The sequence below is a fragment of the Pezoporus occidentalis genome, unplaced genomic scaffold, assembly GCF_034315485.1.
Source record: "Pezoporus occidentalis ecotype Australia unplaced genomic scaffold, CSIRO_AGI_Poc_V1 ctg27, whole genome shotgun sequence".
Taxonomy (NCBI): Eukaryota; Metazoa; Chordata; class Aves; order Psittaciformes; family Psittacidae; genus Pezoporus; species Pezoporus occidentalis.
The window spans coordinates 1,310,847-1,334,719 of NW_026914611.1; the positions used below are offsets into that span (position 1 = coordinate 1,310,847).

The 23,873-nt window shown below is 36.7% G+C and overlaps 1 protein-coding gene across 1 annotated transcript in view; it reads right to left on the reverse strand.

Annotated features, from left to right (window-relative positions):
* Positions 1-23,873, reverse strand: part of CNTNAP4 (contactin associated protein family member 4) — a 227,594-nt gene that overhangs the window by 168,031 nt on the left and 35,690 nt on the right. Inside the window, exon 2 of the mRNA XM_062624584.1 lies at positions 21,581-21,691. Within this exon, the coding sequence (XP_062480568.1) occupies positions 21,581-21,691 (111 nt within the window). The remainder of the gene's footprint in view (positions 1-21,580; positions 21,692-23,873) is intronic.

Consider the following 23,873-nt stretch of genomic DNA (forward strand, 5'->3'; position numbering starts at 1 on the left):
AGAAAGACCTTCTCCAGTTGTACTTAGCATGAGTGATATGTTTGTACACTCTGCCAGAGAATAAGCAGGGCAGTATCTCTGAACAGATGAACATGTTTGTGTCTATCATTTTTATCACTACTTTAATCTCACTTTCTGATGTTGGGACTTCAGAAAATTCTATTCAACACTGGAAATGGTGATTCACTTCCTTTGGCACCTGTTTTATCACATAAAATATAATGCATTTAGTACAGCAAAGTGAACAGTAAAATACTGACTCCTGTAGTTTCCAAGCAAAAATACTCAAAGTGTGTATTTAAAATGGAAAAGCTCTATTTCCATTATTGTGTGTATAAATTACTACAGCTAGCAGCAGGAGAATACTGGCCTATTCCATCTGGCTACTGGCCTGCATGCAGATACGACATACACAAAAAGAACATGATTTAGACGTAAGAGAACAAGTGCAGCGTCATCCTCCTGGTGCTTATAGCCTATTTGTGCTTATGTGGAAAAATATGAATATTCTACAATGGACTGACAAATACTCTATAAGTCAGCTCAAATAGCTAGTCTTATTCCATTTTGGCTCTGGGTATGGTACTTTCAAGTGCTGCAATATGCATGCACATGTGAAGTTCTATTGGTATACATCTACATTTGTGAGCTACTTAACCTGACAAACACATAAAAGGATGAAATCAAACCAGGTAAAAGCAATATCCCCTACATAAACACTATTTCCTTAGTTTGTCCAGTTATCACTCCCAGCATTCTGTTCACTTATGCAATCATAGGTCATGCGATACTTACTTAGAATATGTACATATTAATAATTCAACTACTTGTCAGTCAACAGAATTTTTTTAGTAATTCCAAGGTTATATAACAATTCGTTAATTGGTATCTATAGACACACTACGCCAGATCCTCAGCTGGAAAGTCAGTAGAACTCTCCTTAAGCCACTGTATTTAGTTTTCAGTAAACTTTCCCATACTGACCTAAATGTTAAAATGTTGATACAGCAATTTAGCATGGTGCTTTCAGAAAGCCACTATTTAACCAATCCACTGACTCATTTACCTTCTGTGTCTTAGTATCCCCATTCTTTTATAAAAAGAATTAAAAATAAACTACATTATTACTCAACAAGCCCAAGGGAATTTCTAGGTTTGTGTATTTCTGTAACATCTGTGTTTTTCAGAATTTATGGATTCTTACATCAATCCTTCACCACAGGATTTGAAAATAAGCCCTCATGAGGAAGAAGAGGTTTGGATATTTTAAATTAGAGAGGTACAAACAGCATCTACTCCTGACTGAGTTTTGTGACATAAAGACTAAGGGTATAACTGTGATGGCTAGAAAAATAGCATAGGGGAAATGCAGCTGAGCTAAGCTAATGGAATCTCATGATCAGCAAATATAATCACATCTGGCTTGATTATCAGAAATGGAACATAACATCTTTGTTAGTTAAATGGTTAAATTATAAAAGCTATAAATATTACCAGATGTCGTGATGTAAGCCCAGCTGGCAACCCAGAACCATACAGCCATTTGCTCACTCCTCCCCTTCGTCCCCCTGCTCCCAGAGGGATGGGGAGGAGAATCGAAAGAATGTTAACTCCCATGGGTTGAGATAAGAACAGTCCAGTAACTAAGGTATAACACAAAACCAATACTGCTACCACCAATAATAATAATGATAAAGGAAATAACAAGGGAAGAGAATACAGCTGCTCACCACCCACTGACCAATACCCAGCCCTACCCAAGCACTGATCTAGCCCTTCCGGGTAACTCCCCCCAGTTCATATAGTGGGCATGACGTGCTGTGGTATGGAATACCTCTGGCTACTCTGGGTCATGCGTCCTGTCTCTGCTTCCTCCTGGCTTCCCGTCTTCCTTGGCAGAGCATGAGACTCACAAAGTCCTTGGTCAGAGTAAACATTACTGAGCAGCAACTAAAAACATTGGTGTTATCAGCTCTGTTCCCAGGTTGAAAGTCAAAAACACAACACTGCACCAGCTACTAAGAAAGAGAAAAAATGACTGCTGCTGCTGAACCCAGGACACCAGTTTGAGAGTTTTATTATTGTCTCAAGAAACTTTGGAAGAGAAAATTTATTAGCTGAAGTACCTAACAATGAAGAAAAAGTGCAGTTCAATTCACTTAAATTTTGTCCTTGGAACAAATGACAAAGAAAAACTTAATTTTTCAGCAATCTGGATTGTTTTGTTTTTTTTTTTTCCCAGAGTATTATAATGACATTAGTCCTAATTTGTGATTTTCAAAAATATCATTATAATGTTTATGAAACTAAGTCAGCCAAGCTTGACAGCCAAATGAGAAATTCGGGAACTTTGTATTTGCTTCAGTTTTAAGACAACTGGTGTATAACAAATGCACGGCTAAGCTGTGTTATTTATAAAACTATGTTTCACTTAAAAGCTTTACTTACACTGAAAATTGTGCATTTATGCATATTCATATTGCATTTTTTCAGAGCGTCACAGCTTCTTACTTTTAATGACAGCCATTACAGAGCAGAACTACTGGAGTCACGCTATACAATATACTAAAAATAAATAAATCACAGTAGTTGCTGTGTAGAAAAGTTTTCAGAGACTTCAGAAAAGGAATATTCTTGTTAAAAGCAGCTTCTTTGGGCTACTGTGATTCTAATTTCTTTTTTCCTTCAGAAATATTATAGACTTTAAATAATGCAGATAATTTTTTTACAGGAACACAATCAAAATACCAAACCAATTCAACTAAATAATACTTACACAGTCTCTTCTAGTTTGTAAGAATTTTGCAAACTGACACTGCTTTAGCATGAATCTGATGACTTAGAAGTCAATCTGATATCAGCAATTATCTATTAAATAATTGTATTTTTAGAAATAAATCCACTTTATTTGTAAATTATTTTCAACTTCGTGTAACACATGAATAAATAAAATGCTAATTGCTGAAATAAAAATTCTTTTAAGGAAAAAATAAAAGGTAAGAAATAGATATAACCATCAACAGAATGTCACCAGATAATATCTGTGCTTCATCTGCATCTATTTTTATTCAATTACTAATTCCAACAGCAAACTAATGCCTCACGGCACTGGTGTTGCAGTTCTGCTCTCCATGTGCAAATATTCATGTGGCAGCTTAACTAACTTTATACCCTGAAACATTATCTTGGATGATAGGGTATCCAAGATTCACTAGATGAATACTGAATGAGAAGTAGGACTTCTCTCTCTGATTTTATTTCTAAGAGATTTCATGGTTGTCTTGTTATTTCAAAAATGTTATGGAACACTAGGCTGCTTTCAATTAAAATTTGGCTCTTTATACTTTTAAGATTTTTTTTTTAAGTAGATTATAATATATATATATGTATGTAGAGATATCACATATAAATACACACAAAATATACATACACACCATAAACACATAAAAAATGAAGTTGACAGAAAGCAGAAAAGCATATAGATATAGATATAGATATTTAAAACTAAAGTTCCTTTACTTTTAACAGCATATTAATCATTTGATTTATGAATGCCAGGTGGCAAAGAAATAAAGATTACTAACTGGATTGTAAATTGATTTATGAACTCAAGAACTCATTTCATAGACTCATAGAATCATAGAACAGTTAGGGCTGGAAAGGACCTCAAGATCATCTAGTTCCAAGCCCAACCGCCATGGGCAGGGACACCACACACTAAACCATGTCAACCAAGGCTCTCTCCAACCTGGCCTTGAACAGTGCCAGGGATGGTGCATTCACAACCTCCCTGGGCAGCTGCCCATTCCAGTGCCTCACCACTCTAACAGTAAAGAATTTCCTCCTTATATCTAATCTGAACTTCCCCTGTTTAAGTTTTAACCCATTACCCTTTGTCCTATCAGTACAGTCCCTAACGAAGAGTCCAACCCCAGCATCCTTATAGGCCATCTTCAGATACCACAATGCTGCTATGAGCTCTCCACAGAGTCTTCTCCAGGCTGAACAGCCCCAACTTTCTCAGCCTATCTTCATACAGGAGGTGCTACAGTCCCCTGATCATCCTCGTGGCCCTCCTCTGAACTTGTTCCAACAGTTCCATGTCCTTTTTATGTTGAAGACACCAGACCTGCACACAATACTCCAAGTGAGATCTCACAAGAGCAGAGTAAAGGGGCAGGATCACCTCCTCCAAGCTGCTGGTCATGCTCCTTTTGATGCAGCCCAGGATACGGTTGGCTTTCTGGGCTGCCAGCACACACTGAAGCCGTCTCATGTTCATTTTCTCATCAACCAACACCCCCAAGTCCTTGTCTGCAGGGCTGCTCTGAATCTCTTCTCTGCCCAACCTGTAGGTGTGCCTGGGATTGCTCCAACACAGGTGCAGGACCTTGCACTTGGCATGGTTAATAAGGCCAACTTACTCCTTTGTAGTCTGAAAAGATTCACTCAAGGATTGAGGTCAAAGTTGTTAAAAACTGTCCAAAGAATAACAACTCAGTCTCTAAGAGAGGTAGATTTGGAGCTTGAAAATTCCGAGACTTGATGTAGATAACACATTTGCCCACATGTTAACATTATATACTTTGGTTTTGAAGATTTACATCCGCACGAGGAAATTTTTTCTACCTAAGAAGATGAATGAAGATACAGTACAATAAAGATTTCTTCATAGCGAAAACTAATGTTTAGAGAATGTGATCTTTGCTATTAAGTAGATGATTGTGAAACTGCTAATTAATAACTAACACAAAAGTCTATTAATTATTCATTAGTATTTGCTTTTTTTTTTTTTAGCTGCCATTTTTTATTGTATGACCACTCTTTTCTTTAACTTTGCTAGAGCAAAATGAAAAGCAGAATAACAGAAAAATCTGGAAGATCTTAAGCCAGGGAGAAAGTCAGCAAAACCACCCCCTTCAACTTCCAGAGGGTTGACAACCCTCTTCTGGATGCTGCTAGAGAGAATCTCTTGGAAAACATTATTAAAGGACAAAGAGGTCCAGGAAGGCTGAACGCTCTTCAAGAATGGAATCTTAAAGGTGAAGGAGCAGGCAATCCCCATGTGTCTAAAACTGAACCAGTGGTGAAGAAGACCAGCCTGGCTGAATGTTGCCTTTACTTCAGTCTTTAATAGTCAAAATTTTGTTCTCCTTATTGACTATTTGACAGCCTATTCTATGAGAAACCACAGAAATTAGAGATCTGGTAGCTAAAATTCCTCTTTCAACTCCTATTCCTTAAGTAATTTAGCACTAATAGCTACATTCTGCTTTACTAAGTAGGATAATATACAAATGGGCTTCAAGTGAGCCAAAAATCAACCACAAACCTACCCTCAGCTGATCATATTAATGGAACCTTTTATAGCCAGATGTCAGCTCTGAACGTTGATTGCCCAAGTGTTGCCTGCCAAGACCTGACATGTTCTTCCTTCCTTACTAAGTTACGTGAAATGGAAAACATACAGATATGTATTTCAAATCCACTGATTTGTAAAAAATGCAGGAACAATTACTTTTTTGGAAATTTTGGTAGTATGATTTATCGTAAGGTTAACCATTATTCCCAATTACAAGTCTCTGCTTCCAAATCCTCAGAGACTTACAACTAATCCAAAATCTTTAATTGTTTCAAGGTTTATTTTTCTCTTCTTTTCTATTTCCTTTTTTTCTCTGACAAATGCCCTTAGCAATTCCAAGATTTAGAAAAGGTTTTTCTTCATTATTACATGATAAATACGCGTCAAGAATATGTTTAGGGTTTTTTTTTCCTTTCCTTCATTAACAATCACTAAATGCGGCTGATGCATAAAGTTGGGCACACAAATTATCAGTATTATTTGTAAGGTAACCCTGAAAGGCCTGCCTGCACCATACCACTGAAGTACTGGTGCTGCTGACATTTACAGGCTAACACCAAGTGCCAGACCAAAGTAAGGAAGTTTATTTTGCATATTATTTCCATCTTCTTTATTTAGGTGATTGGAAAGCTGAAGATTCCATATTGAAATACAAGAGTTTGATCAAACATGAGAAATACAGACTGGGACAAAGAACTCCACTGTGACTTGAACTGGACTTCAGTTAAACAGCTTTAGTACAACTGCATCAGACTGTTCATAAGTACTACATAAATACTTAATGTGAGAAGAATACGTGGAGAAAGTCTTAAAGTGAGCTCAAAATCAAGGATGGTATCAAATGACAAAGAGAATAAATTATGATCTCAGAAAGAGTATGTTCTCTAATAGTTGGGTCATTAATTTTTTTCTTCATAAATACTGATGTTGAGGCAAAAAAGATAACCATGTTGCACAAATGAAGGACAAACAGATATTGATGGTATGAAATGGATGAAGATATTAATATACTGTCTGCTTTTGATTCTATGAGCAAAAAGTCAAAGGCTCATTAGTACCAAAACCTGAATCAGTTGCAGGTAACATTCAATTTCTTTAGGGACTGTAGAGTGAGGACTTTTTTCTGATAACTGTTTTCATGGTAGGACATTCAGTATCTGCAAGATCACTTCTTGTACATGACAGTCACGCAGGTGTAGTGACTTCAGGTCTGGTTTGAATATCTGGTAGTTCAACTGTGAAATTGAGTTCAAGCAGTCTGGAACCTGTATTAAAGGCCAGAAGGACACTTGTAATCATGTAAGACAATACTGTCTCAGCAAGTAGGAAGCTATACAAATAATTGTGTCTTTGTCTCTGCTGATGTTAGAAATTACGTAAAGGTTAGAGAAATTAGTGAAAAAGCCACATGAAAGGACTTGAGAGCTACTACAGAGGGAATATAGCCAGAAACTGCACTGGGAATCTTGTCTTCTATAAAGCAAAATTTTGGCATATAGAAAAATCTTCTTGTCTCTCACTATGTATGCCCCCCCCAGGAGGAGGCTCCAGCTGCTTCAGCTCCTGGAACTAGGTCAAACTGTCCAGTATTAGTCATACTGACATTATTCGTGGTATAATTTTGTGTGTCAGAAATCCCAGTTCGACCCTAAATTTGCCAGATTCTTCCTGGTTTCTCCTCAGTTCCCAGCTCCAGAAGAGGATGAATACCTGAGGGAGAATTGCTTAACAGTGGCTCACAGTCTCACACCAGCTGAAAAGACTCCCATAGAGACTGGAGTGGAACAAATAGGTCAGTCAAAGAGATGGATCTGGAAATAAATTCCTAGGAGTTCTGGGAAAGATGTAAACAGATAGGTTTTCTGGATTCATGAGAGGAAAATTATCTTGTATGCTCTTAAAAAATTAGAACAGAGCCACAGTAGGTTTTATGCTCTCTCATTTGAGTATGAAGAGTCCTAAGCATGCGTATCGTCCTTTAAGCATGTCTTCTCATAATAGTCTGATTATAATCTCTTGTGTTCCCACGTACACACTAGAAAACTCAAAGCCGGCAATTATGGTCACATATTTAATTTTATGTGACAAACACTCATATGGCAGCAAAAAATAAGAGATACTTTGTTGCAGTTGAAATAGAAGGTGTTTGTTTTGGTGGTCTTTTGTTGTTTTTCTTTTTTAATCAGGAAATAGTCTGAGATTTAACCTCAGATTTAACCTGAGATTATGGGGCTTTTTATGATGTATATCTCTAGCACTTCCACCTTGTAAAAAAATTAAATTATTAAAGATATTTCCGTATTTCTACAGGCTAGAAAAATAATCAAGCCGCCTTAGTTCTTCAAAAGGCAAAACAATCCCTTGAGGAAACACAGTCAACAATGTAATGAGTTGTGAAATCTATGATTTTAATGGGTCATTTCATTTTTGCTGGAGTTCCTCTTTCGTGGCTACTCTTCTAAGCTTACCAATTTCAAGTTTGACTTTTTACTAAATGTAGACAGCTGGCCTTCTGCAGTGAATTAGTACATAGTCCTGTGAGTATATACAGAAACTACTTATTAGAAACTGTGATTTCCCTACAAAATATATTCTAAAGCTATTACTGCTATGACTGTTAGAGGGGGTTAAAAAAAGGTAACTTAGAAAAGTAGTCTGGTCTTGTCAAACAAATAATTTTTAATTTATGAAAAAGATCTTACACCTAAATGTAGCTACAGTGCTAGAGGGTAAGCGCAGAAAGCAGAATATCACAGGAAACAAAGCTATTGAATTATTAGTTTAAAATACAAGAAGCTTGATGCATCATTATAAAACAATAACAAACTCAAAATCTGTTCCGGTTTATTGCATTTTAGATTACGTATGAGGCACACACACACAAACACAAAACTAACTGAGTTAATTCTCAAAGTACTTTTACTCATCTTTCTATTGTATATTCGCATTTTAGCGAACAGAAATGTATATGGTTATGGATGTGTTAAATTTTGTAAACCTAAGTCAGAATACTTACATTTTAGTAATTTAAAATGTTTTATCTATAATTGCTGTGTATACATACATATGTATGTGTATATATATAACTTTGAAAAACTGTAAAGCCATCAGTTTTTAAAGTAAATGGAAGATGTTATTTTCACTGCCAGACTCATTTAGGAGCAACTGGTTTCTAAAGAGGAAGAGGTGTGTCTCTTTTGACAACTAGCAGTCACTTCAGAATCCAACACTCCTTAGTCATGTTTTGTGTCCCACATTTGTTAGCAAAAAAATCAAAAGGATATCTTGCAGTTAGCAAGGTGGTTATTTGTGAAAAGACACTGAAAACTTAGGGACATAAAATGGTATCTTAACAAAGGAGTAAACAAAACAAGACTGCATGCATTTCTCAAGAGTTATTATGATTAATAAAACCAAAATGTCCATTTAAACCCTCCCAGCTCATTAATCAAAATACATTTAGAAGTCTTTAAGCTTTGGAATATAAAGCATTGTAAAAATACACTGAAAGACATGCAAATTTCCACTGGATATCTTATTAAAAAAAAAAAAAAGTTTATGGAAAAAGAGATGGGACTTTTAATTTTTAATAAATATCAATATGTTTTCCAGTTCTTTCTCATCCCTAATTAGTCCTGATTTTAAGATACTTCAACAATTTTTAAGCACCTGAATTTAGGATGATTCCATACTTGAGTAGCATTGACTTTTCATCTTTTTTTTTTTTTTTTTGGTTTTGTGCTTAATTAAAAATTCAATGATTTTATAAATTCTCTTCAACCGCAAAGATGCTATTTCAGAAGTACAGACATACAATAACCTCATACAAAGGGTTCTGCTTGCCACATGAAAATACATTTATCCCTCTCAACAACTGCAAAAGTGGAGCTCTCACTTCTCCATTCTATATTTAGAAATCTGGTATATTTTCATGAGTCAGCTAAATGCCATTTAAAATGTTAAAAGCTAAAACATCAAGGGCTGTCTGAAAACTGATTTATAAGTGACATCCTGCCAGTCTGTTTTTGACAATGTACACTTTGGAATCAACAGACCTTCCTGAGTTTCTATCAGAAAGACATTTATCTTTCTATACCTCAAGGATTTAATACCGAAGACAGACTGTCTGCTTTATTTCCAAAAATAAAAAGCAGAACTTTTAATTGCTATTCACAAAGCAACAAATAAACTGTAACACTGAAAACATTTGTATTAATTCTATTTTATGCACTTGCTTATATATTTTTGTTTGATTATTACAACTATTCTGTAATAGTCCCTGTTAAAAATAAATTCATAAATTTCAACAGAATTTCACTGTATTACTGAACTTAAAACAACTATTATTAGAAATGATGCTTAAAGCTCTATTCACATCAAAGATTTCTGGCTGGTGGCTGTGTTAAAATTCCCACTCCTGTGCCTCTCTTCTTCCACCTGGCAACACAGGAGATCTCATTCATGGATATTTTTAAATCAATGCCTGATCAATGACACTAATTATCTACTTAAAATTTCATCTGCATTTCAAAATTGTATTAGCTATACTTGAGGTATATTACTCACACTTGCAGGGTGTTCAGTACTGCATGCATTTTGTTACATTTAGGAGTTTTAAAATACAAGACTATTTCAATTTATCAACATAAAATAAATGTTGATGAAGTGGATACAAATACTTCTTTATTTATAATACCCAACATTCTTGGCCACTATTGAGTAAAATAATTTTTTTCAGTCTGCAGAGTCCTTTTTCAAAGATTAAAACTTGCAGTAAAAATATCTGTATTGCAAGAATGCAGATGGTCTTTCTTTACAAATTTCTTACCTTTTTCCCTGGAGATTTAGTAGTAGTTTCACATGCTTAGTTGTTTTTAATATTTTTTACAAAACTTTTAGACAATGTACTCGAAATTCTGATTTAGATTTCAAACTTTAAAAAGTCTTGAGGACTACTAATGATTTTTTGGGTTTATTATTCTGAGAATGATTAATTAGGTTTGAACACATCCTGAGATGGATTTGTTTATGTAAGTAACGATTACTTCCTCAAAGAGGATTATTGAGGGTTACATCTCTCTGTGCTTAACTTCTGTCCCAAAACAATTTATTTCAAATTATCCTTTTTGGCAATGCTTTTTTCAAAATTTACTCATGATAACATAGAATTATGATAAATCCCCAAGTGTATTTTCCCAACCCTGTTTCTTTGCAGGTCAAACTATTTAGCAATGACCTCTTTATGTTGTCATTCAAATGGTACAGAGGATAATCTATGAGTAAGACATCCTGCAATGAACTCATGCTTCAGGCAGACTGCAACCTTGGTGTGCAGTGATGCATAGGTATCTCTGGTATCAACAGCTCTTCTATTTAAGTTAATTATTTACTGGAGAATTGGACTACATCAGTCAGAAGGTATAATAAATTTACTGCAACCTCTCAACTTTCTGACCTCAGAGTATCTGCAGAGCTGGCTTTTGCAGTGCCTATCTCTCTATTCCTGCAATGCTCAGATTAAACACTGGAAAAACAAAACAAAACAAACCCACACCTTGCAAAAAAAAAAACCAACAACCTGAACCAAGACCTGAACCACAATTTATTTCTTTTCTAGACATATCTGTTAATGACAAGCTTAATGCAGAACTGTATTTCAGTTGTCAAAAGCAAAGGCCAGGTTTATATCTGGTACTAACTGGTACCAAGTACCACTATGACACTAGGAAGAGACCACAACAGAAAGCATATTTAATAAATTATTTGAATTCTAGAATCTCCATGAAAATGCAATTTAGGTCCTTAATATTTAATACTGAAGGAGGACTCTGCTCTCGTGAGATCTCACTTGTAGTATTGCGTGCAGTTCTGGTGTCCTCAACATAAAAACAACACGGAACTATTGAAGCAAGTACAGAGGAGGGCCACAAGTACGATCAGGGGGCTGGAGCACCTCCTGTATGAAGACAGGCTGAGGAAGTTGGGGCTGTTCAGCCTGGAGAAGAGAAGGCTGAGTGGAGACCTCATAGCAGCCTTCCAGTAGCTGACGGTGGCCTATAAGGATGCTGGGGAGGGACTCTTCATTAGGGACTGCAGTGACACGACAAGAGGTAAGAAGGGGAAGTTTAGGCTGGATATAAGGAAGAAATTCCTTACTGTGAGGGTGGTGCGGCACTGGAATGGGTTGCCCAGGGAAGCTGTGAATGCTCCATCCCTGGCACTGTTCAAGGCCAGGTTGGAGGGAGCCTTGGGTGAGGCGGTTTCGTGTGTGGTGTCCCTCCCCATGGAAGTGGGGTTGGAACTAGATGATCTTGAAGTCCTTTCCAACCCCAACTATTCTATGTTTCTATGATTCTATGACTATAAAACTACAAAATCATATAACACAGCTCATGTGCTATGATATTTATTGGTACCCTCAACAATTTTAGATACTTTTCATCTTTTGTTTAAAAGGGTAGGAAAAAATAGAGACCATACAGGTGAAGACCATACCTCCTCCTGAAGGAGCAACTTTATCTTTTCCTGATGATTTCAGTCACTGGGAGGAGTTATGGGAACAGCCCCACTGCAGGTGAAAAATTTCACAGGTACCATATGCTGGACCATAGCAGTTTTACAACTAGGAGCAATGAAGGGAATTAATTCCAACATGGGCAAGGATGTTAATGTGCTGCTATACACTTCTCTGCACAGCTGAAATGTTTGCTACACCCTCATTCTATTCACTACACCCAAATAATTTACTACAACCTGCCTGGTTATCAGCCGAGTTCCCGGACAACACCAAAATTGATTGAATAACCATGGATAGATTTCATTGTTCATTGGAAATCTCAAGGAAAACTAGTAGCAAATACAATGTACTGCTTTTACTAATTTATTAATTTTCACTATCTAACACTAATTTCTCAGCCTAAATATTTATATACAATATCTGTAACTGAAAATTATTCATCTTGGATATAAATTATTTCTTTTTTGGAAGAAAAACAAAGTAATATTTAACCATTAGACAGAGACTGCTGTTCTTCAGCTTGCCAGGAGACCAATGACATTTATTCAAAACTGCTAAGTAATAGGATTTAAACTGTCAATCTCACTTCAAAAACTTTCCTCAGTTATTTGTCTTCTAAGCAGGAGCAGATTGTGATAGTTTAAAAAGTGAATGAAAATATAAAAGTCCATTTTGCATACGTAAGGCAATTACTGAATATATATGTGAGTTTAAGATATTACTTAATATTACAGCTATTTCTAATACTGGTTTTGATTTTAAAAAATTAGAAGTAATATCTATTGACAGATATTTTACTTCTATTCACTTGTATAGCAAAAACATGAGACAGCTGAAAGTTACTTTCCATCAGTTAGACCTAATTTAGACAGCAGTCAACATAAGGAGTTCATTACTTCTTAGAGAAGTAAATTAGACTTGTTAAGAGTCTAACTTATTGTAGCTCTTATGTAGTGTTTTCTGAAGTGGCTTAGTATAGGATTTTCTGCATCTTCCAGATGTCTAAAGATGTAGCATCATATTGTAAAGATTATGATAGTATTTGGTTTAATTACCTGCACATCTGACAGTGAAGGAAAACAGTGACTAACGTATTTATGAGAATGACACTATTGCGTAAGTCTTTTAGATAAATTTAGCCTCAGAATTTTGAGCTCTCCACTCCGCTGAGTTGGCATGGCAGTAGTGTCCCAGCACAATGGCAGTATGATAGGATCATAAAAGAGAAAAGTGTATCTTATAGGCCAGCAAACTGGGCACTAACAGGGTAAGGAAAAATATTTTAAAGGACAGGGCAAGAGAAAATTTCTTTGCCAAATTAAAGTCTCTGAACTTTTTTAGGGTGTGGCAGAAAGACTGTTTTAGGGGTTTATATTATTGTCCTTTGTAATTGAAAAATTTAACGATTCTTTAAAAATGGAATTTAAGACACTTGAATTTCCTTTGCACTACAACTGTTATTAGTCAAGATTCCATCATACGGAAAACTTCCTGCCTCTTTTGATTTAGGAAATTCTTCAAAATCTGGGATGTTGGCTCATCTAGCAATAGACAAATGGTCTTCAGTGCTTTTGACTTGTTAGGAAAAAAACAAACAAACAAACAAAAAACCAAAAACGCTGCCCCTGTTCCCCAGCATGAAAGGAAACAATTGAGAAAAATCAAATGCATCAGCAATTATGATCTGTTTTTCCATCCACCAAAATATTAAAAGAGGTATGGTCTTAAATTATTACACCAAAGCAGGCTTAAGAATTAAATTCAGTTATATCTCTCTAAAAGGTATCACATTGTTTCACATTTTTGGTAAAATTTAGCTTTTATCTAAGCTTTCAAAAATATATCCTTTAAAACTATCTAACCCCAAAATATCATTTAAGGATCAATATAGATATCTATTTTTATTATATTGAGTTTAACAAAAATGATAGCATACATGACTTGTAGCAAATTTGCTTTCTAAAATAAATTTTTATTTGAACTTGCTCGCATTCCATCAAGTTTGCTTCCAGGAGTATCTGAATATTGTAGTTCTACAAACTTTAAAAAAAAAATATTCTCACTTTTTTCTATTCCCATAGCCATATTTCAGGTGGAAAAACAGTCACCCCCTCAAAAAAAATCAACAATAAAATACCCTGATTACCGTTTCCTTGTTCCTTTTGTGCATTTCACCATAATTTAATTTTCCTACTTCACAGATATTCTCCCGCATGAAATAGCTGTGGATGAAACTTTTTGTTAGGCTTTGTTATGATTGAACAAATTTTGATGATAGAGCAGGAATTCAGTTTCTCGAAATAACAGTATGAATACTTCTAACTAATAAATAATCATGAAAGCACAGGGCTCTGCAAACTTAAAATATTTGTGAATCTTTTATCCCATTTACTTACTCATTTCCTCCCTTCCTCCCTTCTTCCCTCCCTCCTTACATTCCTCTTTCGGTCCTTCCTTCCCTCCTTTCTTTCTTTCCTTCCTTCCTCCAATCCTCCCTCCCCTCACTTCTTTCCTTCATTCCTCCCTCCTTCCCTCTGTTCCTTCCTTCCTTCCCTCCTTCCTTCCTTCTTTCCTTCCTTCCTTCCTCCCTTCCTCCCCTCCTCCTCTCCTCCCCTCCTCCCTTCCTTCCCTCCCTTCCTTCCCTCCCTTCCTTCCTGTTTCCCCTCCCTCCCTCCCTTCCTTCTCTCGCTCCCTATGTTCCTCCCTCCCTTCCTTCTCTCCCTCTCTACCTTCCATCCTTCCTTCCTTCCTCTGTTCCTCCCTCCTTCCCTCCCTTCCTGTCTTCCTTCCTTCCTCTGTTCCCCCCTCCCTCCCTTCCTTCCTTCTCTCCCTCCCTTCCTTCTTCCCCTCCCTCCATTCCTCCCTCCGCTCCTCCCTCCTTCCCTTTTCTTCCTGTCTTCCTTCCTTCCTCTGTTCCTTCCTCTGTTTCTCCCTCCTTCCCTCCCTTCCTTCCTGTCTTCCTTCCTTCATTCCTCCCTTGTGGAGACAGTGCTCTCACAGGAGAATGCATAATTGGTACATAAACTCTGAATAATCCTGAAAGATACAGCAAGGCCATGAGGCCCAAAGAAGCTTAAGCAAGCAAGATAAGAAGAAGCTGGAATTCACTGAGTTAATGAGAACTGTGGACTGTTAGCAAACTTTCGAGGTCAAGTTCTCACACCTGTGCTTAACCAATTATATGTTAGTCACTAAGGGTCTTCAAGACGTGTATCCAATCACAATATGCCAAATCACTGTAAGTGCATGTAAGAAGTAGTACATAAGGAGTTAAGGCTTTGTAATAAATTTGGCAATCGCTTGACCACACTGATCGTCTCTGCGTTGTCCGTGACTCCCGCGTCAACACTCCCTTCCTTCCTTCCTCCCTCCCTTCCTTCCTCTGTTCCTCCCTTCTTCCCTCCCTTACTTCCTTTCTTCCTGTTTGTCCCTGTTTTCCTTCCTGTCTTGCTTCCCTCCTTCATCCCTCCCTTCCTCTGTTCCTCCCTCCCTTCCTCCCTCCCCACCCAAAACAAAACTTTAGACATTTATGAAATAATAATGCTTCAAATCCTGCCTTCACTGAAACTGGTATAACCTTGGTAATTTCGTAAAACTTGTAGCCCACCTAATATACCATATACATACTGTATACAACTTTCATGTACGCCCATGTATTTTCTGTAAGGTGTTTAAAAGATGTGTTAAAAACATTTTCTATCAAAAATGTGAAACTACAATTGTATTAAAAGCAATTTTGTAGTTAATACGCTGAGAGATTGATGGCAATGTTCTCTCTGAGAGCTCTAATTACTGCAGTAGTCAAAAAAAAGAAGTCTGTTTTCTTCCAAAGAAACTGAATGGTACAGGAATTTCACTGTAGCAGTACACATCATCTTGTCTTTTATCCATAAGTCACTGCAACCACTGATTATTTTATTTAATTTAAAAATAAAAGATTGAGATCATCACTTTTCCCTTTTCCACATGTACCTACTAAAGTCAGGTAAGTCATAAAAACCTAAACCATGATTTTAGCTGGATCAACTCAGATTTGCTGTTAATTTATAAAAGCCCAATGATTACCATCAAGTTGGATCTTTTCAGTCTAGCTTAGTCATTTTATTATTGCTTCTACAATAAAGCAAAATACCAGCCTTAATGAATTATATCTGCATACTAATGAAATAGAGATGGTAAGCTCACTTTAATTACCTTTTGGTGACTAACAACCCTAGCTGCTATGGAGTTTTTTGATTATAAAAGTTAAACTGTTTCTTAAAAAAAAAGCCAAAGATACAGATGTTTTTCTTATTGTGTGAGATATGTTCTTTTTTTCTTTAACTGTTTCCTAGATGTTTTCTTTAACTACATGTAGGTAGATCCCAATTATCCATTTTAGGCATACTTAGTGTGAATTCTCAAAAAGGGAATAAAATGTAGGGTTTTATAAAACAAAGGAAAAAAAAAAAGGTGGATCTTACAGTACCATATTGAATAAACTATCCTTTATATGCTCTTTACACTAAAAAAAAAAAAAAAAAAGTGCAATAAGGTGTATTTGATATTCAGTGAAATGGTAGGGGAAAGTTTAATAAAAAACCCAAAGAAGCTCTGTATACACACCAGAGAAAAAGAAAGATCTAGCAGCTGTTAATGCATTCAACTTTCCAGGCTGCTTCTGAAAATCTGACAATGTAAACTGACAGCGTAATTAAAATACATGGGTTTCTTCCTACTTCAGGGAAAGAGAAACCTGTAAATCAGATTTTTTTTTTGGCTACTTAACAACTTCTATATCCAATTTTCTTCTCCTGGATTTTAATCAAGTGTGCGTGTGAATATGGGGCAAAGCTATCACAGCCAAATCCCTGTCCAGCTCATTTAACTACCCAAATATCAAGACTCCTCTATCAATATGTGCAGACTTGTACTGCAACTGTCTTTGAATTTTTTACTGCTAAAGTTGCTAAAGTTCACTAATTCAAGAGAAGGCGCGCATTTGAGCATAATGGTTCACAGTCCCATTAATAAATCTTTTCCAGTGAGATTGGAATGGGGAATGAGAGGAATTTATATACAAAAAGCATGACATGTTGATCACATTACAGCCAAAACCAGAAGACCCTGACCTCAATAATAACACAACCTTCTGTCTTTTTTATTCAAAGTAGAAAATTATCTATATTAAAGGCAAACCCATTTACAGTTATCAGACAATTTACTTTGAAACTGTAATGACGTGTTGTTTCCATGAGATCACTGACAACACAACAATCCAAGTCATATTCTCTTAATGACAGATCTTTTTTCCAGTCTATATGTTTTAACAATCACTTTCTGTGTGACTAAACTCATTTGTTTATAGCAGTGCATGTATAATCACTTACTTTGTTTCAACCAATTAAAATTTTCATGTGCATGAACCTACAAATATAGTCAGGTTTTCCCTGTTTCGTCAGAAGTTACTGAACCAAAAAGTATTCGAACATGACAAATGAGTAAGATATTGAAATCCACACTCTGTTGAATACTGTGAACCTGAGGTAGATGGCACAGAGCTAGCAATCTTCTCCCTTCATTACACAACTTGCTGCTGTGTGTCTACATGGGATGGAAAGATACCAGATGTAAAGCTATGAGCAATTTTAATGCACGAATGCTCTACATGCAATGTGAAGGAAATGATAAACCTAAAAAATGCATTCTAACATGGTACAGACAACTTCATAGCACATAAAAAAAGCCAAATGGAAAAAGTTATTAAATGTACATTTCTGGAAAGACCAATATCCTGTTTGATGTGAAGTGCTGTGTTAGTTAAAATCCTAAAAGCACGTATTACGTCAAATTAAGGCAGTCCTTCTAACACACTGTCGTGGTTTAAGCCCAGCTGGCAACCCAGAACCATACAGCCATTTATTCACGCCCCCCCTTCCTCCCCCTGCTCCCACGGGTTGAGGTAAGAACAGTCCAGTAACTAAGGTATAACACAAAACACTGCTGCTGCCACCAATAATAATAATGATAAGGGAAAGAACAAGGGAAGAGAATACAACCACTCACCACCTACTGACCGACAGCCAGCCCTACCCGAGCAGTGATTTAGCCTTTCTGGGTAACTGCCCCCAGTTTATAAACTGGGCATGACATGCTGTGGTATGGAATACCTCTTTGGCTAGTCTGGGTCAGGTGTCCTGTCTCTGCTTCCTCCCGGTTTCCCCTCCTCCCTGGCACAGCAGGAGACTGAGAAAGTCCTTGGTCAGAGTAAACATTACTTAGCAACAACTAAAAACATTGGTGTTGTCAGCACTGTTCCCAGGCTGAAAAGTCAAAAACACAGCACTGCACCAGCTACTAAGAAGCAGAAAAATGATTGCTGCTGCTGAACCTAGGACACACGCAGAATTTTCTTTAATATCACAACTTAATTTAAAACAGAAATTCATGCTTTTCAAATTAGGAAAATGAAATAACATGTGATATTCTTTCTTCACAATACAGTATGTATATCTCTCAGTACATAGGAAATGTTCCAGTAAATCATGGAGATTCAAGAATGGAAATATTTTCAGCACTGCAAAATATTCTTAAGATTTCATTTACATGCTTATCAATTATATATACCAGTGTAAAAAATTAAATTAAATTTATGAGGGCAACTGGATGTATTTGAATGGCTCTGAGTAACCAGCATGATTTTTTGTCTGTATTAATGCTGAATTATTAAGATTAGATTGTGACCTAAGGCACAATATTTCAGTGATGTCTTGACGTGCTTGAGAGGTGAGCTTGTGTCAACCTTATGATGTTTAACCAAGGCAAGTGCAAGGTCCTACACCTGGGACAGGGCAATCCCAGGCACAGTTACAGGTTGGGCAGAAATGAGATTCAGAGCAGCCCTGCAGAGAAGGACTTGGAAATCTTGGTCAATGAGAAACTGAACATGATCCGGCAGTGTGGGCTCACAGCCCAGAAAGCCAACCATATCCTGGGCTATATCAAAAGGATCGTGACCAGCAGGTCGGAAGCGGTGATCCTGCCCCTCTACTCTGCTCTCATGAGATCTCACTTGGAGTATTGTGTGCAGTTCTGGTGTCCTCAACATAAAAAGGACATGGAACTGTTGAAACAAGTCCAGAGGAGGGCCACGAGGATGACCGGGGGCTGGAGCACCTCCTGTATGAAGAGAGGCTGAGAAAGTTGGGGATGTTCAGCCTGGAGAAGAGAAGACTTTGTGGAGACCTCATAGGTTCTTTCTTGTTTCCTCTGGGTAACAATTAAACAGAAGTCAATGTCCTTAGAAGCTCATTCTTCCCTATGCCTGTACAGCAGCCTGCTGCTCAACTCCAGCCACTGCATGCTCATATTGGCAGACAGTTTACCAATGAGTGGGAAGTTGAACTTCACAACTTCATAGAATCATAGGATCATAGAATCGTTAAGGTTGGAACTTAGACTGCACTGTGCATCATGGATGGCTTAGGAACACCAAAGGTGATCTGAAACACCAACATATGCTCTTGGTTATCTAACTTGATTTCATTTTAAGCCAGACTTTAGCTGCTTTTAAAGATTTAATTTTAAAATTTAGTATTGTATTAGGTATATCAACATAGTGGGATTGTGCTGAAATAGCACCATACTGGACATTTTAATAAAACCTTTCCTAAATCCATGTTTCCTCCTTAGCATTAGCACTGTGATGTTAACACCAAGAATCCTGGCGGTACGCTGAGTTAAAAAAAAAAAGAAGAAAAAATATCTTTTATTGTTGACAGGATTGTTATTGACAGGAATGACTGAGCTCCTGGATACTTGATGACTTGATGGCTGATAACTGAGGTTTCTTGGTATTTCAAAGCTAAATTTTATCTTTTTAACATTCAGTGTACTTATGTGTGTTTTTTCCATGACTTTTGAACATAATGCTTATTAATTTGATAGGTCTTGACAGTTCAAATTCTTTTTTTTCTTTAACAGAATTTTATGTAACATAGCAGATACAGTCAAAAAACTTCAGAAAATATGTTCTTCACAGAGAAAGTATAGTAAGGTTCTGTCATTAGGAACAGAAAACATATTTACAGCAATTAAGCAATTAATAGAAACTCATAATTTCTCATTGCTATGGTATCCTTGACACAGAATTCGAGTTACCATTAAACTTCAGTTAAAATGTGTAATCTCCGGATCTTCTGCCATAGATCGAAGTGTATAATACTTTAAGCTACGTGGCAGAGAAGTAAAAAACAAAGAAGCAAACAAACAATGTGTCGTGGTTTAAACCCAGTCAGGTAACTTGTTCACTCACTCCCAGTGAGTGGTGCCGAGCTGACAACAATCGAGGTCCATTCCTCCCCCCACCGGGGTTCTCCCCTTCCCCACTCCCGGAGGAACGGGGAGGAGGATAGAAAAAGTGCAACTCCCACGGGTTGAGACAAGAACAGTCCAGCAACCAATGTACACAAATCACCACCGCTACTATCAACTACAACAATGATAAGGGAAAATAACAAGGGAAGAGAATACGATACCACCAGCCAAGAAAACGAGTTCCACCCAGAAGCCCGTGTCCTTCCGGGTAACTCCCAGTCACCCCCCACCCCAGCCATGACGTGCTGTGGTATGGAATACCTCCCTGGCTAGCCCGGGTCAGGCGCCCCGTCTCTGCTTCCTCACGGCTTCCCCTCCTCCCTGGCAGAGCATGAGCCTCACAAAGTCCTTGGTCAGGGTAAACATCACTTAGCAACAACCGAAAACATCGACTTCACCAACACTGTTCTCAGGCTGGAAGTCAAAACACAGCACTGCACCAGCTACCACAAAGGAAAAAAAAAACATGACTGCTACTGCTGAACCCAGGACACAATGTTACTAAATGCATTTAACAAAAGAATCTGTCCCATAATTGACCACAAAGACTGCAAATGTATGTTTAATAACTATATCAAAGAAAACTTGAAATGATAGAGAACTTTGAGAAGATATATGTAGAGGTATAAAGATATGATAACCAAGGAAAGTTTTCTACGCTTTTGTAAAAAACTGGACTATACGCCAGTTAAACAATTCACGACAATGTCAGTGAATAATCATAATAAAATATTAGGCTGCTGAAGAAATAAAATTACAATAATCAAGAATATAAATTGCCAGGAAAAAGAGAAAACAGTTTTAAAAAATATTTCCTGAATATCTGGTTTAGACTTTCAAAGTGAAGTTTACATTTACCCTTGTTTCTTTACAGAATAACATACAATGACATTCCTATGCTTACACTTCTTTTTTTTGTCCTCTAACAGAAAAGAGATTATTCATGTTATTATTATCTAGTTATGAAACAAAATTTTTCCTTCTTTTTTTTTTCCTTTTTTTTGAGGAGACAGGTATATGTCCAAAGCTGTCTACATTTTATGCTGGAAAATCACAAAAAGATTTTGGGTTCAGACAGAATGAATGCTTTATACTAAAATTAGTAAAATGTTCACAAGTGTCTGAATGTATACTTTTTATCATGAAAACTTCGGTTAATGTGGCAAAATGAATTTTTTAAGACTGTTTTACCCTCAAATTCTCCTCAAAACAACAAATGTAACTCTCTTCATACCCAGTAACACAGCATATGATCATTATCTATCATTTCAATGTTATGCACAGGTACAGATTAAAAAGATACTTATAAAAAAAATAACATCAATCAACTAATAAAACACACTCACCCTCTCTTCGATTAAGCTTCGCAAATCCAGGGCTGTGACTGCTAGACAGCTCTGATGAACTGCTGAATGATGACTGAGGCAAAGCAGACACCAACTGATCATCACAATTATCTGCCAGTGAAAAATATCACATTCAGGTTAATAGAATGAACATCATTTGCTAGAACTGTGAGCAAAGAGAATTCTAGAAAAATATCTGAATCAGCGCTGTATCTCAGAACACTACATCTCTGAGTGTTTCCAGTTGCTGTATTATACATGGAAGTAACAGTACTGAGGCAGCACTTGTTTTTTTTTTTACCCAATATTTCATGAGATTACCAAGGTATAATTTAATATGTTCTTCAGCTGCCTGTACGCCCGACCTAACCTATAGCCCAGGTTGTAACATAAAGCTACAACCTCAACACGTTATTTTCTTTAGATGTGATGCCAGCACAAGTCTGCACAGTCAATTTAAAGTGCAATCACATTAATACACCTATTCTTCAAATGAAACCATGAACCAAATGAAATCAAAAGTATTATCTGTTTTAAGTACTGTAAGAATAACAAAATGGAAAATCTTCTGCTTTGCCAGTGGTATGCGCATTTGATAAACACACAGTACAAAATCATTATTGTAGTCATTAGTACGCGAGTCATAACATCACGCAGAATGAAACGTGAGTGTTTCAGAAAAAGAAGACTTAACTGCAGTTCACAATCAACGGTGCATAAGCAAACAAATGCGAATCAATACTTTGGATGTTAAATGTCTCCCCAACTCAATTACTCTACAGGGCATGTGTTCATTCTTCATTTAAATTTGAAAAATATAAATTGAGAATCAATGTTTTTTCTAGCTTTAGCTGAAAGAAGACTGACTCTCAAACACTAGAAGTGTAAGCAAAGCTTTCCCCTAGCTATACTGTGCTGGCATCTGTTGCTTAGAAAATCAGAGGAGATTATGTAAACTATCAGTCTTTATGAAATGGTTCTTTTTTAGGACAAACACATTCTGTGAATTAAACTGACAAGTGACAAGACAGGTGAGTCCTTTTTCTTCTAACCCTTTTGTTTCTGCCATCAAAATCATGAATATAAATTAACATAATTTTTTAACGGACTTAGCGATAATTGTTTCTGCTGAGTAACTATGGATATTTGCAAGTAGCAACAAGACTTATATGATTGTCTCAAAGGAATGTTTTGACCACCTTCAAAACCAGTTTTCTTTGTAAAGTTAGTTCAGTTGATTCCTTAAGCAAAACTCTTCCTGAAGAGAAGTTAGAAGTTCTACCAAATTCCATAAATAATATCTAGCCACTGCAAACAAGAGGGTATCTTAATTTGTTTGATAAGCTTACATACTTCTTACATAATTACTTACATACATACTTACATGCTATATTTCTACAAAGTACCTCAGTCATGTGAGGAATAAACAAAATTATTATTTATGAGTTTATTTCCTGCTTTAGTTTTCTACAATACAAATTGCAAAATTTTATAACTACTCTCTGTTGTCTAATTACAAGCCCATGTTTCACTTCATTATCCTCAGATTAGATTTATAATGGTGAAGGAGCGTATGATACCTGGGACAAATTGTGCAACTGCTAACCACAGAAGAGTTGAAAAAAAATACAGGAAACAAGATTTCATCTTACAGGAAAATGCATTACATAGGTAAGTCCTAAAAAAAGATTATTAGTGAAAGGTTTCTTTGCAGCACAAAAGTGAAAAGAACTTACTAGTCATAAACTACACCAGAAAGAGAAGTGTATGATGCTGTGTTCCACACAGGGAGCAACTGACACTGCTGATGTAAGGGAGCACGTCAGGTGCCACTGATCCTTTTTCTACTGTCAAAGTCTACATTGTAAGCCTAGATACCAAAATGAAAAACAAAAGGAGACGACAGAAAGGTATCTTCCCAAAAATCTATCTGCATGATCTAGAATTACAGAATTGTAGAATCACTGGGTTTGGGTTGGAAGGGATCTTTAAAGATAATCTATTCCAACTCTCCTGCCATGAGCAGGGACACCTTCAACTAAATGAGGCTGCTCAAAGCCCCATCCAGCCTGGCCCTGATTGGTTCAAGGGATGAGGTATCCACAACCTCCCTCTGAAACCTGTCCCAGTGTTTCACCACCCTCATTGTAAAAAAATTATCTCTTATCTACCCTCTTTCAGTCTAAAACCATTAGCTTCTCCCCTATCACAATAGGCCCTACTAAAAAGTCTCTCTCTACCTGTCCATTTATAATCCCCCTTATAAATATGGCTGCAATATGGTCTTCCTGAA